General features: G+C 38.1%; 2 protein-coding genes across 2 annotated transcripts; both read left to right on the top strand.

The window, feature by feature from the left end:
• The first annotated feature begins 1,445 nt into the window (after window positions 1-1,445).
• Window positions 1,446-5,570, top strand: LOC112166018 (probable inactive receptor kinase At5g58300). The gene is made up of 3 exons (XM_024302769.2): window positions 1,446-1,829; window positions 2,516-3,849; window positions 4,680-5,570. Exons 2-3 carry the CDS (start codon window positions 2,586-2,588, stop codon window positions 5,300-5,302), a joined length of 1,887 nt encoding a protein of 628 aa, XP_024158537.1. The 5' UTR covers window positions 1,446-1,829; window positions 2,516-2,585; the 3' UTR covers window positions 5,303-5,570.
• A 109-nt stretch (window positions 5,571-5,679) lies between these two features.
• On the top strand, window positions 5,680-6,976 carry LOC112166019. The gene is made up of 2 exons (XM_024302770.2): window positions 5,680-5,817; window positions 5,972-6,976. Exon 2 carries the CDS (start codon window positions 6,022-6,024, stop codon window positions 6,781-6,783), a length of 762 nt encoding a protein of 253 aa, XP_024158538.1. The 5' UTR covers window positions 5,680-5,817; window positions 5,972-6,021; the 3' UTR covers window positions 6,784-6,976.
• Window positions 6,977-16,979: the final 10,003 nt, after the last annotated feature.

The following is a 16,979-nucleotide window of genomic DNA, read 5'->3' as shown; positions in this document are numbered from 1 at the left end:
TTGATATGCATAAGTAATGAGCTGTATGTGATTCAAAATCATTTGAAAACCCTCTAAGCTGATGAAGTTTGCAGCAGGAAACCTCATTGGCTTAAAGGACCCGTTCCCATTCCCCCACTACAGGATATGATGAAGCAAAAGAAGGGGAAGCTACTGCTGCCACTCAGTGTAGGTTGGCCCTGCCAATGTGGGAATTTGAATAATGAAAGTTGATATAAAAACACCAACTACTTTTTAGGCTTAGGTTGCTATACGGAATTAGTAGTGACGGACCTAAAAATTATTCTTTGTGAACGCAAGATAAAAAAGCTCTCAAATAAACTTCAAGTAAAAAAGACTTATAGAAACTAAGTTTATTTATTTATTTTTTTACTTTTTATCAAACACATTGTCTCCAATTCTCGAAAACAAAATACAAGATAGTAATAAATTATGTATAAGTTGTATATAATCGGAGCATAACATTGATTCTGTTTTATGAAGTTGGTGAATATATATACTATTTGCATGTCAACCGTAAAACTTGGATTTGCATTTCAATTCCTTTTTTTTTCCCTCTTAGTCAAACACCCAATGAATGCTATTAATGATGTTACCTATCTGTTTGTAATTGAAAGGTACTTGCATATGGCATATTCGAACTCTCTAATTTAGATATATTCCCATCAGTTCCATATTTGTTATCTAGCTTCTACCAAATATATGCTAACCTTATTATTCATGGGTTGGTCTGCCAAAATCCAAGAATTTAAGTGATAACCTTAATTCAGGGAAATGCATGCATAACTCTGATAGATTTGGGTGCTAGCTAGGATGATTGGTAAGGTCATTTGAATAAAAACAAGTTAGAAGTCTAGAATTGAATACCTAGTTGATGAGGAAAGCTTGAACAAATGGTGACAATAAACAAACAAACAAAACGGTCTAACAACAACAATCAAAATTGTATATTATATGGTATATATTTAAGCACTAACCTGACAATGAGCTGTAAATTTAAATAATTTAAGTTTACAAAACGTTTTCTTGCTCGAACATGTTGTATTACTAGACTGTTAAACATTTCTATGAAATGAGGTATAAATAAGAGGTATCTTCAATTTAATTTAAATAACGTTTTATTTTTATTTGACATGTTGTGATGTTAAGCTATTAAACTCGACTAACTAACTTTTATTTGACTTGGTGACTCACGTGTGGACGTGCTCTTAGCCTTTCTATGTCCCAAAATTACTGTATACATTGTTTATATTTGTATACTGTATATGGTAACTACAAAACTGATACTACTTTTGAGCTAGCTGTCTCTGTAAGTGGTAGCTGGAGACTAGAGAGAGGTTCTCATTTTTTTTTTTTTGGAGAAAGAGAGGTTCTCACTTTGCTGGCAAACACAAACAGTGAAACAGTGAAAGGCCAGTGAAGTCCTCTTCATCTCTTTTATTCTCTATTTTATTCATTCATTCCATCTTCTATCTCCTTTTTCCTTTCTCATTACCCTTTAACAATTCAAACCCAAAAATACTTTTTTTCCGTCTCCAAAACAAGCTCTCTCTGTCTTTGTTAACTTTGTCACTGTAAGAGAAGAAACAGAAATACGTTTCCTGCTCAAAGTCTCGAACTTGCTACTCCCAACTATTAAAATCATGCTTACTTCTCACCAAATCCACATAAAGTCTCGTACTTTCTGCTCCCCAATGGTTTCTTCCAAGTACCCACATTTCAGCTGAGTGCTAAACTTGGAAGAAATCTCTAATGTCTGGATCTGAAGCTACCCCATTCAGCTCAGGCTGCCCTGCTGTCTCTGCATTCTTGGATTCTGCAAACTGCAGGTTACCATCTTCATCTTTTTTTATTGCTTACAGATCTGCTTGTAATTTCTGCCATTGTTTAAGAGTGTTTTGGTTTCTGACAGTATTGGGAGTATGAAGTTATGAATTTTATCCTTGCATGAATGCTTTAATTTGTAGCTCTGCAACATAATTTGTGTTCTAGTTTAAACCCATTAATGGTTCCTCAGTTGCATTCATTTTTGCTGAATAGTTTCGTTGAATTTGGTCAATGCTTTTGCTTTTAGAACAAACCCACTTTCGAGTAATGTTTAGTTTAGGTTTAATTTGGTGAATTCACTTAGTTCAGTTCTTTTGTGGTTGTTAAACAACTCTCAAGTTATCAAATTGTGCACAATTATGCTAATTTATCTTGTTGTGTAAGGAATTAGCTTGGACAACAGTTGATAAAAGATTAAAAGGGTGTTTTGCCTTTCTCACCCACTTGTATATGGTAATATTTTGAACTCCTAACAGACATGTACCTATACGTAGTTCTCTGGTTAAGTAAGAACTGAAATTTCAGATTAGCAATTTAGCATTACTGAAACTGTGAATTGACATTTCATAATTTGATTGTTTTTATTTGCTGTCCTGTGCTTTGCTGTTATTATCAAATGGAAAATGTTTGTCCCTTTTTGTAGTTATTGACCACCTGATCTTGTTTTGTGGTTTTCTTACTGAACCAGGAGATCATGATCCCTGAAGATATAGTTTCAAATTTCTAGTCCTCTTTGTAGACTCTGGTCTCAAACAATAATGAAGTCTTGTCCCTTTTCAGTGGTTTCTTTTGTTTTTGTCATTGCCATTCTTCTTCCCCTGGTTTTCTCTGACCTGAATAGTGATCAGCAAGCCCTTCTTGGCTTTGCTAATGCTGTTCCCCATCGCCGTAACCTTGCTTGGGACCCTGATACCTCAGTCTGCTCCTGGGTTGGCATCAGTTGCGATCCAAATCGAACTCGGGTGACTTCTGTCCGTCTCCCAGGAATTGGACTCATAGGTTCTATCCCACCAAACACCCTGGGCAAGCTTGATGCTCTCAAGGCTCTCAGCCTTCGATCCAACCGCCTCAGTGGTAGCCTTCCATCCGATATTACCTCCCTTCCAATGCTCCAGTACCTATATGTCCAGCGGAACAACTTCTCTGGTGATATTCCTGCTTCCTTTCCACTTCAACTCAATGTGTTGGATCTATCATTTAATTCTTTCACAGGCAACATTCCGCAAATGATACGTAACTTAACTCAACTCACAACATTGAACCTCCAGAACAACTCCCTTTCTGGACCGATACCTGATCTCAACCTACCTAAGCTAAAGCGTTTGAATGTAAGCTACAACCATCTTAATGGCTCTATCCCATCATCCCTTGAAGGGTTCCCTAATTCATCCTTTGTGGGAAACTCGTTTGTATGTGGAGGACCTCTTAAAGCTTGCACCCTCCCTCCACCTCCTACCTCCTTTTCTCCGCCAGCAGCACCTCCTCATAAAAGCTCCAAACTGAAGCTGAAAATGGGAGTCATCATTGCTATAGCAGCTGGAGGGTCTGTGCTCTTGTTGCTTTTAGGCCTCATTGTAGTTCTCTGCTGTTTAAAGAAAAAAGACAGTGGAGGAACTAATGTATTGAAAGGGAAGGCTCCTACTGGTGGGAGGAGTGAGAAGCCCAGAGCGGAGTTTGGCAGTGGGGTGCAAGAACCTGAGAAGAACAAACTAGTATTCTTTGAAGGCTGTTCATACAATTTTGATCTCGATGATTTGTTGAGAGCTTCAGCTGAAGTGTTGGGAAAAGGGAGTTATGGTACAGCGTACAAAGCCGTCCTAGAGGAGGCAACAACAGTTGTAGTCAAAAGGCTGAAGGAAGTGGTCGTTGGGAAGAAGGATTTTGAACAGCAAATGGAGATTGTGGGAAGAGTTGGACAACACACAAATGTTGTACCACTCCGTGCTTATTATTACTCAAAAGACGAGAAGCTTCTGGTGTATGATTATATCTCTAATGGCAGCTTATCAGCGTTTTTGCATGGTATGATCCCTACTCTTTATTTCTGTCTTTTTTTTCCCTCTTTCTCGTGGTTTGACTTTGTGATTTATATGTGGTCATTCCTCTGGGTGTCTGGACACATGAAAATAAACACAGATAGCCTAAAAATCTGTTAGGTGTGCACTTTATGTGCATATCTAGAAGAAAATGCAGGTGAACACGGAGTAGAGAGCATCATAATTTCTGTAGCATACTTCTTGGAAGACATTTAAAAAAAGAAGACTTGTAATGAAGTTTAACACTTGAAACTGTATGCTGCATTGTGCACCCAGTCGAGTAGCATGTTTGATGTTGTCGTGTTATGTTAAGATTTCAGAGTGTTATAATCACATGCTTTGCCACTTTGTATGTATTTAGCAGGAGCGATTGTTACAATTAAGGTGGAGCCCCCCTGCCCTTTTTTCTCTCTTCCCGTACTTGTTAGCTTCTTATGATGCATACTAGTTTTAATGGATGTATTTTTTTTCTACCTTATGGTAACAGAAGAATGTTTATCTGAGAGGCCTGATATAATATTACTGTTCAACTTCATGAAGTATCTTTTATTTTGTTGAGATTAGGATGTGTGGAAATTCCCAAATTCAAATTTCTTGCTAAGTAAACTGAGTCAGGCAAAGAAGCTTTGCATTTTTTGTATTTTAGAAAGGACTTTTTAACATTCTTCCAAACTCAATAAAAGTCTATTTGGGCTACCTTGTCAGACTCGCTTTCCCTACTCTTAGAGCTAGAGTTATGGGTGTGAAAGTTCATAGGAATTCAGCTGTCTGTTGAAGCATTGTCTTGAACTAAAACTCATATTTTTCTGATGACAGGAAACAGGGGAGGAGGAAGAACTCCATTAGACTGGGATTCAAGAATAAAAATTTCCCTTGGAACTGCAAGGGGAATCGCCCACATCCATTCAGTGGGTGGTCCAAAGTTCACTCATGGAAATATTAAGGCCACAAATGTACTTCTCAGCCAAGATCTTGATGGGTGCATCTCTGATGTTGGCTTGACTCCTCTTATGAATGTTCCTGCCACTGCTCGGAGTGCAGGTTATCGTGCTCCAGAGGTAATTGAAACTCGTAAGCACTCTCACAAATCAGATGTGTATAGCTTCGGCGTCGTCCTCCTAGAGATGCTGACTGGAAAAGCTCCTCTCCAGTCACCAGGGCGTGATGACATGGTTGATCTCCCAAGGTGGGTCCAGTCCGTTGTCAGGGAGGAATGGACTGCAGAGGTTTTCGATGTTGAGTTGATGAGATATCAAAACATTGAAGAAGAAATGGTGCAAATGTTGCAAATTGCAATGGCTTGTGTGGCAAAGGTGCCGGACATGCGACCTAACATGGAAGAAGTTGTTAGAATGATTGAAGACATCCGGCAATCTGACTCAGAGAACCGGCCATCTTCTGAAGAAAATAAATCAAATGTGCAGACTCCTGACCTCTAAAACTAGCTTGTTGCTGTTTCCATTTATCAGTGTGGTAAATTCATATCGACATTGATCTGATTAGGGAAGCATTATAGAACATTTTCTATATATGTACATGCCTCCTATGGTTTTCCTCAGCATGATTCAATTCCATCCATGGCTTTTTAGAGTGGGAATCAATCCAATTGTGCGATTCTAGATAGTTGGTTTGTGCTTTCTTTCTTTCATGATTTCTTGTAATATGCATTTTAGCATAATGAATTAATTGATGATCTTCATTAGTTAAGAGCTTTCTCGACTTTCGACTTCTATTTGACAATATGCATGCTAGTCTCATCATATAACAGTGGATTTCACGTACGTATATTCCGCATAGGTCTTGTGAAAGGATTATGAGATTATCACATATGTGACAATTTGTCCAACAATTTGTTACGGACATGATTCTCTTAGGTCCTTGAAAGTAGGAAGCTATATTTGGAGTGTGCTACATTACAAGCCTGGCCATGCCAGATTATGGGTGTGAACACCAGGTATTGTTTAGTTTACTTTGCAATCCCAACTTTTATTTACTGTTTATAGATTGTGGTCCTAGAGTTTCTCACAGCTAAGAAACCTATTGTCCATCTGAAAGATATGAGATTGAAATTAAGCTGGTCAATTGCATCACATTTTTGTTTTCTGTAGTACTCCTCCTCCCCAAAGGCTAGGAGGTACTGCCGATCGATCATCAAACAATGAGGGAAGATCAGTTTGGATCTTTGCCACCCCCTCCCGGCAGCTCCAAGTCAAAGCAGAGCAGCAGGGCCAGCGCACGCCACGTTGCCTTCTCGGAAACTTCCACTCCAAGTACCAAGCCTGATGGAGCCTTCCTCCCCCCACCAGATTTAGATGGAGAACGTCCAAAACGCTTCCGTCCACGTGCCTATGCATGCTGTGCATGGGGTTGCATGTTCATTTTCGCCTTCGTCCTCCTCGCCCTCATCTTAGGTTTTGTATTCATCTCCATCTTCCATTCTTACCTACCTGAAATCAAGGTCCGGAGGTTCAATGCAACGAGGATCGACTTTGGCAACGCTCAAAATAAGCAGAAGGTGAGTTTGAAGGGAAAAGTGGACTTGCTAGTGGAGTTTAATAACAAGAACGAGAAAACCGAGCTCAAATTCGGGTTGTTCAAAGTCAGTGCTTCTGCTTCTCATGTCGATCTGGGTAAGACCGAGTTTCAGCCATTTACTCAGCCAAAGAAATCCACAAAATCACTGAATGCAACCATTGGGGTTAACCATCCTGGGGTAGATAAAGAAGACGCAGACCTCCTGAAACAAGACATTCAAAACCATGAAGTTGATCTGACACTGACCTTGGTCGGAAGTGTTAGCTTCCCACTCTCAGGGATTATGATGAATAAGATTCCGATCATGGCGTCATGTGATTGCAAGCAAACGGAAGTTGATTTTGGGAATAATGCAAAGTGTGATTATCGGATTTTCCAATCCTAAATTATGAGACCTAATGTAAGATCCTTTCTCATAATTGAGTTCGAACTACCTAGCATTGACAGATTCATAGGGCTACAACATTGTTAGATGAGAGGAAAATGACTCAATCCATCCAATGATCGATCCCATATATAAGATTCATAGATTTATGTATATATATTGTATAAGGTTAACATTTTGAATTTTGAATTAATGTTAAATTAGTTCTTCAAATTGATCAAATGTTTTGAATACTAGCGGAGAAGATGCAAAAAATTGCTTTCCTGTGTTAGTTTCAACTACATAAGTCATGATTTTACTTTTTTTTTTTGTAAGGACATCATCTAAGAATAAATTGTTTATTAATATTATGCTCCCAATATACTGTAAATTTGTTAATTATTGCATGATATTTCCTCATTAAATTGGGGTTTTACAGGGCTACACATTATTATCGCCTTTAACCAAATTTTATGATCGCAATGTGAGGTATTTGTATTCATTTGTTCAACACTTCCACATGATTGTTTTGAGTCATGCATCAAAGATTAGAAAGTAATAATATAATTTTGTTTTCTGACTTCATGTTAGTATCGGTGGTCTATAGATGAATTACGACAATCCGATACTGTGCTTATATAAGTTATATCCTAAATCATCCATAAAATAATTCTACTAAATAAATGTTATTTCTATGTACATGTCCACAATCACATATCGACACCAAGAAACAACCAGCACAGCTGTTGTTAATATCCACTAAACAAAGATGAAAACTCTTCAAGGAAACACAATATTATAAGTTCTAACACTCATAAATTGCATAATACAGAACCCCATGAACATCATCTTCTGTAAACCGTGTCTCTTCAGTACATGCTTAATTGAATTTTCAATTGCTGCAAAACCTCAGAGTACGCAAGCGAGCAAACCCAAAATGGCAAGAGCTTTTAGAACTTTCTTTCGTTGTTTCAACCAGTGAACAATATGCGTAAATAGTCGTTGAAGTTCTGTCAATCAATGAGAAAAGTTTCAATAGATCCTGAGTAAAACTAGCCAATCCGTTATAAGGAAACATGTATAGTAACTTCTAATTTCATGCTTACTTTTTCTGCATTTTGTATGGTTCCTACGACGAGAGAACCTTCTTTTATAATTGAAGAAGTCAAGGGTCCTTTATATAGCATGGAGTTGATTTCACCCCAGTCTGAATTGTGAATGCAAGTAAATTAATAAGGACAACTGCGCAAATAACAAAATATTTATTTGAGTCCATAATTCATAAAAATCTTATGTATGTACTCTTCTACACCCCATCATCTTGTAGTCTCAAACTAAAATGCTAGCTTGTTCTTACTTTGGTGACAAAATAAAAACCTAGTCTGGTTTAGTTAGGTCACAACATAGGATGTAAGCATTTCATTGACCCTCCATTTACCCAACTTCTGAACCCTGCTCTAGGAAGGAAGACAACCCTCAAATCCAAACACTGAGGGTTCAACACAACCTTTTCGATTTTCCACCAGCTGGTCGTATATGTAGCTGAAACAAACATTGTTAGACTGAAACTCGCAACTCCATTCTCATCTCGTTGCTTATTGATCTCGTTTGAAACCCATTCGTTCTTTGCCATTGTTTGATATTTTGATATCTTCATGTGCACCAGTCTATGCTCCTTGTATCCCAACTCAAATGGCTCTATCGAGTATATTGCAAGAGAGTTGTCTTTGCATGAAATCGAGTCCTTTATGCTATTGAAGTGAACCGTATTTTAAGGGTCATATCTCAGTCAGCCATGAAGGTTTTGTTTGAGATGTTAAATTTAGAAAGGAAAAGAGAGTCGAGTTGGAAGCTTGGAGTTTGCGAAACCAAGAACATGGAGGTGAAAAGAGAAGGCAAGGACAAGACTATCCCAAATAAAACCATTAGAATTATGAGGTGGATGACGATAACTTTGGATATGTAATGTGATCTCATAGATTGCTAAACATAAGGGTTTGAATTAGGGTAATTTGAAATTGGAAGTAGGGGTGAGTTGTCTAGGCCTCTAGGAGCTTTGAGATTAATCTCCATTGGAATGGAAACCCAATTAGAATTCAAGGCAGGTCTTTGTGAAAAATCGAAAAAGAGATGGGTTTGAGGAAAGTTATTTGAAATGAGAATGTCTTCACAACTTAAATAACTTTTAGAGATCGTTAAAAACATAAATGTTCATTATGGTATTTGTTAAAAGTCAGTCGAAATGAAACAGTTATAGGTATAGTCAAGAAAATGAATAACAAGACTGAAAACGAACATGCAGTTGCAAAAAATGTGTGATCATTATTTTTTTCAATTAACAAATAAAACAAAAAAGTTTAAATAATACGATCATCTTATGAATTAATGTTAAAATAGTTCTTCTTCAAAATGATAAAATGTTTTGAATACTAGTGAACAAGATGCAAGAACTTGCTTTCTTATTAGTTTGTTCTTCACTTAGATGAGTTGCATTGAGTTATATGGTGTTACATTATCCAAGGAAAAATTGTGCACTAAATCTATGCTCTTAGAATACCGTAAGTTTGTAACTTATCACATGATATTTTCTTCTCATTAAATTGAGATTTTATGGGGCCACACATCATTATTCGCTTTAAGCTAGTTATATATATGATCCTAATGTGGGGTATTTATGTTCATTTGTTCCACATGATTGTTTTGAGTCATTCATCAAAGATTAGGAATTAATAATGAACTCTTTTGTTTTCTGACTTCATATTAGTACTGGTGGTCTGTAGATGAATTACGAAAATCCTATGTTGTGCTTATATAAGTTATAAGTTATAATAATAATAATAAAGGGAAATTATGGAAAATGTCATATTAGAGTATGAAATGATAAAAAGGTCACCTAGTTTCCCACTTGATAAAAAGGTCCGTAATGAATTATTAGTAATATTAATTTAGTCCTTATAAATAATAAGTAATGTTAAAAAAAGTCAGTTTTTAATTTTTTTGATTCTCATTCTGCCCTGAAAGCCAACTCTCTCTCTATCGTCTTCTATCGTCTTCTCCTCATCCACAAGAGACACAGAACTCGAGAGAGTGCAAATGGCGAAGAACGACGCGTCTTTGGGATCGCTGTACGAGTTCTTGAAGCGGTGCCGACTCGCTGGTAATCAAATCGCTCCAGATCATTCAGGTCGATCGGGCGTCGTATGAAGCCTCTTCGTCTCTTGACATACTTGTCGAGATTGGAGAGCGCGATGGTGAAATCGAACGCCGCTTTGCGCTAGGCGAACCCGAGGCCGATGAAGGCGTGCTTGTCGGTGCCATCTTCGATCCTAAGGATGAAGTAGCGCGACGATTCGAGCATGGTCTTGACGGAGGTCGCTGGAATTTGGATCCTCCAGTAGGATCTCGCACCGGTCCTTGCAAGACCTTTTCCGCTCTCGGCGAGCTTCTCGTCACTGCTGGCTGCATCACTGACTTTGATGAGTACCGCTCGGTGAGTTTATCTTCCCCGGTTGTTTTGATTCGTGCTGCTTAGTTTCTCAGAATTGTTAGCTTAGTTTCTACAATAAGCTTATTGCATTGGAACTGTGGAGCTTAGTTTTGTTAAAGTTAAGAGTTTTTTGGTGAAATTTAGATAGGCAATTGTGAATTTCTAATGAACTGTACTCGATGAGTTATTGAATTGTAGGCTTTATGGTGTTAGATGTTTAGTACTTACAATTAGGCATGGTTGAGATGACACTGCTTCTGAAATTAGTATTTTTTATTGTGATGCTGATTCGATGAACCAAGTTATAAGAATCGAACATGTTAGTTGTGAAATTGATTAGGAAAATTAGTGGTCAAGAAATTGATTAGCAAATGGACTCAGTATTGTGATGAAATTGATTAGTTGTTGTGATGAACTGTTGGATTTGTTTTTCGGTCAAGAAACTTAAGGTGTTGAACTGAAAATTGTGAATCAGATTCTGAACTGGAGCCAGCTGCTGCTGGATTACAGGTTACATCAGATGGAAACCCGAAAATTCTAGATGTTCTTGATTGGTTAGTAGATAATAGTCTACCTTAGTATGAAATTGGTGGTTTTTATCGTGCAAGATGATAAAAACCCACATATGAATAGTCTATTTCGTATAAAATCCCAAATTTCAATTCTGTCATGATTTTTTTTATGTTAAGGATATTGTTTGTTTGCTATCACATCTTGCAACATGCAGTCATTGGTTAACACTAGGGATTTATGTTTTGTGTTTTTGGTTCGTAACTTGGTAAACTCTTTGGTGTCCTGTTATGGTGTGGATCTTTAGGAGATTCATGTTCCCAAGTCCATATTAGACATTTGTGCCCTTTGGAAACTTAAAGATGATGAGAGAGGTAACATGATTTAAGCATGGTAATATATCCATTTCCATGATTTAAGCTGTGCATTTCGTTTTGTGTTGTTTAGGTTTCTTAGCAATTACACGTGCCTATGGTGCATGCATAATTGCATACATAGAAGCATAATTGCATACACTCATATCCATGCCTAGCTTACTTTGGATGGTCTAAAGGCATCTCAGAGTTTCATGTCTTGAGGCAATGATTACAAAATTGCAGCTAGTTTATAGTGTTTCTCTCTGCTTATGATTCTAGATTCTGTTTCATATTGTCTATTTTCATTGATCTGAGGTCAGTCTCTCTCCCTCTCTCTATTGTCTATTGTGTATGATTGTGGTCTCTTTGTACTCTTGTTTATGGAACGCTTTATAGAAGAGGCCCTTAAAAGGCTGAAAAAGAAATAGGTCTCTTTATACATTTCATACTGATTGGTGTTTGCCCTCTATATCTGCCCTGGATGCAGTACAAATGGAAAGAACAACATTACTGGGAAATTCCTTCCAATTGATATTTAGATGTCATTTATTTATTTTCTCTGTGCGAAAGAGTTGGCTAATATTTGAAATGGTTTCAGGATGTGGAGGCAAACAATCGAAAGGTGAAAGTGTATGGTAGGAATTATACATTCATTGAGACCAGATGGAAGAAGCTCAGAGTTGGTGATCTTGTCAAGGTGCACAAGGATGAGTACTTTCTTGCTGATCTGCTTTTGCTTTCATCAAGCTATGAGGATGGCATTTGCTATGTGGAAACTATGAACCTTGATGGAGAAACAAATTTAAAATTGAACCATGCACTGGAGGCGACATCCCATCTTCATAATGAAAATTCCTTGGAAAGATTTAGGGCAGTGATCAAGTGTGAGGACCCAAATAAAATTCTATATTCATTTGTTGGGACTTTGTTCTATAACGGCAGAGAACACCCACTTTCCTTGCAACATATGCTGAAAAATACAGAATATGTCCATGGATTTGTTGTTTTCACTGGGCATGACACAGAAGTGCAGCAAAGTTAGACAGCTCTCTTTTCTTTTAGTGTCTTTTTTTTTTTTTTGCCCTTCTTTAATTATTGAATTTCTAGTGTTGCATGTTGGTCTGTATGTTAGTTTGGTTCATGGTAGTTTTGGAGGTTTGGATTGGTTAATTGTGCTAACTTGGTCTCAGTTTTGTTTATATTCAAGAACTGATTGTTTGATTACAAATCAGAATTTTATCCAGATTATGTGACTTGGCTACTGACAGTTACTTGGTTAGTGACATTGTCAGTGACATGGTCAGTTACTTAGTTAGTAACATGTGATTAATAGTGACTTGGCTATCAACTTGATTGTGACTTGGCTACTGATAGTTACTTGATTAGTGACATGGTCAGTTACTTAGTTAGTGACGTGATTAACAGTGACTTGGCTATCAACTTGTGACTTAGTTACTTGGTGGTGACATGGTCAGTTACTTAGTTAGTAACATGTGATTAACAGTGACTTGGCTATCAACTTGTGACTTGGCTACTGACAGTTACTTGATTAGTGACTTGGCTACTGACAGTTACTTGGTTAGTGACATAGTCAGTTACTTAGTTAGTGACGTGATTAACAGTGACTTGGCTATCAACTTGTGACTTGGCTACTGACAGTTACTTGATTAGTGACTTGGCTACTGATAGTTACTTGGTTAGTGACATAGTCAGTTACTTAGTTAGTGACGTGATTAACAGTGACTTGGCTATCAACTTGTGACTTGGCTACTGACAGTTACTTGGTTGGTGACATTGTCAGTGACATGTAATGTGACATGGTTAGAACTTATAATAATAATAATAATAATAATAATTCTACTAAATTAATGTTATTTCTATGTGCATGTCCACGATCACATATTGACATCAAGAAACAACCAGCAATGGTGTTATTAATATCCACTAAACAAAGATGAAAACTCTTCAAGGAAACCCAATAATATAAGTTCTAACACACATGAATTGCATAACTCGATCAGATAATTTTCTTTTGTAAAAAATATGACCTAGCCCTCTGCTAGGGTTTACTCGACGGCTGAGGCTTTCGATAAAACTCCCAAACATGGCCGTAAGCGGTGAATTTCCAACTAGGAGGACAGATATTGGTCCTTTCTATCCTCTGATTGGATTGATGGTAGCGACAACGACGTTTCTCTACATCGTGCTTTTGGGACTATTGTTTTCTTTCTTCTCCTTTTTCTGTGTTTTGGAGGAGAATTGTTTCAGGAGGAGGATCTTTTGGATTACAGGAGGATGTTGATTTCGGATATGGGATAGGGCTGTAAACCCATGGTAGTGGCAGCAGTGCGGCGTGGGTTTCAACTGGATTTTCTTGGAATGATCTGTTCCATGATGGTGATGATGGAGTCACTAGCTTAGGATGGGAGGCAACTGCAGCTTTGGCTTGCTGCAAATTTTTGACGGGTCCGATGATGGATGAAGACCTCCTGACGCAAAACGACGATGACGCTAGAGTGCGGCAAGAAGTGAAGATTGTCGCCACTGGCGGCGGAGGACATGACAGCGGGTGGGTGGCCTTAGCAATTTTGCTTCGTTGGGCCTTTTGGGCTCTCACATGGCTAGTGGGCTCAAAGGAAGGATGTTGTTTCGACTGTCGTGACGTTCCAACTTCTGTGGAAAAGGAGACATGTGATCCCGAGAATGAACAAATGGAAAAGATGTAGCCAGATGGTGGAGCTGTAGGGGATGCAGGTGCATCATCCTTAACTAATAATGTTTAAATTTTGTTTGGGTTGCGAGATCTAGTTGCATTTATTTATTTTACTTCTGAGTTTTTAGGTTTTGTTAGAATAAAGGTGCTTGAATGTCCTGAGTAAATTTCATGCTTACTTTTTCTGCATTTTTGTATGGTTTCTACGATGGGATAACCTTCTTTTATAATAGAAAAGGGTTCTTTATATAACAAGGAGTTAATTTCACCACAGTCTCAATTTTGAATCCAAGTAAATTAAATAAGGTCAACTATGCAAATACACAGCAAAACATTTGTTCGAGTGCATAATTCACAACAATCTTATATATGTACTGATCTACACCATATCATCTTGTAATCTCAAACTAAAATGCTAGCTTGCTCTTACATCGGTGACAAAAATGAAAAAGCTAGGTAATCTAGTTTATTTAGATCACAATATTGGAAGTGAGCATTTCATTGACCCTCTATTTACCCAACTTCTGAACCTAGCTCTATGAAGAAAGCCAACCCTCAAATCCAACATTGAGGGTTCTACACAATCTTTTCGATTCCATACCAGCCGATCGTATATGTAGCTGAAACAAATATTGTCAGGCTGAAACTCGCAGCTCCATTCTCATCTAGTTGCCTATTGATCTCATCTAACTCCATTCATTCGTTGCCATTTTCAATATTTTGATATCTTCATGTGCACCAGTCAATGCTCCTTGTATCCCAATTCAAATGACTCTATCGAGTACATTGCAAATGAGTTTTCTTGGTCCGAAATCGAGCCCTTTATGTTGGTCAAATGAACCGTAGAGACTAGGTTGGGGTTCTCTATTTTAAGGGTCATATCCCAGTTAGCCTTGAAGGTTGTGTTTATGATGTTAAAGTTAGAAAGGAAAAGAGAGCCGAGTTGGAAACTTGGAGTTTGGGGAACTAAGGACATGGAGAAGAAAAAAGAAGGCAAGGACAAGACTGTCCCAAATATAACCTTTCGAATTATGAGGCGAACAACAGTAACTTTTAAGATGTAATGTGATTTCATAGATTGCTGAATATAAGAGTTTGAATTATGGTGATTTGAAACTTGAAGTAGGGGTGAGTTGTCTGGGCCTTCAGGAACTTTGAGATTAATTTTCATTCGAATGAAGAAGCTAAGTGGAATTCAAAGCAGCTTTTTGTGATAAAGCGAAAAAGAGATGGATGTGAGGAAAGTTAATTGAAATGAAAATGTCTCCATAACTTAAATAACTTTTATAGATTGTTAAAAACAAAAATGTTTACTATATTTTTTCTTTGATTAAATTGGGTGTGAATTGATTAAAAATAGTGAGAAGCAAACATTACACAACAGCCCGCTCTATGAAGGCCCAATCAGAAATGAGCTATTGCTAAGAGCAAGAGGCTCACGCTACGAGGACCCCCGTTGGCGCCTTTATGTCTCCATGTCTCGAATCAACCTCAATCTCTGACAAGTATGGTTTGGTCGATGCGGATGATGAACCCCGAGTTTGAAGATGAGTGGATCGGGAATCTAACCCTACTTATAACTAAGGCACAGTAGCGCACCAAGCGGCATGATTGATTAGCTAGTAAGGAAAAATCCATGTTATACTTGGATGTCCTTTTATGGCTACTGCTAATACAATCATTGATGTTAAAAAAAGGGATTTTCACTATGACGGTTGCTCTAAAAACTAGAATTCTATGTAAAGATGTCTTTAATAGCAATTGAAATCAAGTAACTAAGAAACCATGACACTATTAAGAAGGAAACCGGACTAGGCCAAATTTCCAACCCAATTTATTCTCCGGGACTTCCCTACGCAGAAGGGGCTTACCCAAAAGCACCAACAACCTAAGCTAGAGGACAAAATCCCAAAGCTCAAGATAAATAACACTAAGCCCACAAGAAAGCTGCCCTAGCAAATAAACACCCAAAAAAGGATAAGAAAAATAAAGCGACAGCCCAAAGGGTGGGATAGAGCCCAAGATCAATAATAGTGGCCCAAACCAAATCCATTAATAACCACCAAGCATCGGTCAGCTGCATGCATCGCCGTTACCACCATGACTTACTTTGCCGCCACGCCGCAAGGGACATCACCACACTGGCTTGACGCCACTACTCTGAAGACATCAATGAAAACTAGTGCAATAAGCCCAAATTTAAAATGAAGTTAGAAGCTTTGCACATCAGATCATTGACAACTCCTTTGATGTCGCCCGTGTCGTCGGTGTCTAGGGCTGGGCATTTAAACCCACAAACCCGGACCGGCCTGTCAAAGCCCGACCTGTATAGGCCGGGCCCATTTTTTTTTCATTGAAACAGTTCGAGCCCGGGCCTTGACTTTCAAACAAATGGTTTAGGCTGGGCCTTGACTTTCAGAAACAAAAAAGCGCTCCAGGCCCGTATCACTTAAAAGAGACAGGCGTTTCTATCTTACTGGTCATATAATAAGGCTCAAAACCCTTATCATTGGGTCGACCTCACTGAATCCTTTTCTTCAGCTCCAAATTGCCAAACTCTCTCTCTCTCAGACCCGTATCACTTAAAAGAGACAGGTGTTTCTATCTTACTGGTCATATAATAAGGCTCAAAACCCTTATCATTGGGTCGACCTCACTGAATCCTTTTCTTCAGCTCCAAATTGCCAAACTCTCTCTCTCTCTCTCTCTCACTCACACATTCTTCACGATCAGCCTCCTCCTTCTTTCTCCTTCTCCTCTGCCAATCGGACTTCCGACAATTTGCTCCGATTCTCAACTCCAAGATAACAAGATTATCATGGTATAGGCTTATCATGGAGAAGGCTAGGTGGTGTCTTCATTATCCATCGATCTGTACTAACTGCTAAGGGCTTCAAATATCTCACGATAACCACTTCATTATCCATCAATTTTGCAACCATTGCTAAATTCTGAAGCTCACAACTCTTCAATTCGGTGCTGAAAAAATGAGGCAGAAATGTTTTGGAATTTTTGAATCTTTTGGTTTACTATTGTTTTCGACTTGAAATGAGTTTTAAAGTTTTGATTTTTAGTGTTGGATTAGTGAAGAACAGATCGATGATTACTTTTGCTGATTGTTTGATGCATGTTGATTTTGAATCTTGGTGTA

Source organism: Rosa chinensis, chromosome 5, assembly GCF_002994745.2.
Source record: "Rosa chinensis cultivar Old Blush chromosome 5, RchiOBHm-V2, whole genome shotgun sequence".
Classification (NCBI taxonomy): domain Eukaryota; kingdom Viridiplantae; phylum Streptophyta; class Magnoliopsida; order Rosales; family Rosaceae; genus Rosa; species Rosa chinensis.
Note: the sequence above shows the minus strand (reverse complement) of the source record. Positions and strands in the feature narration are given on the sequence as shown.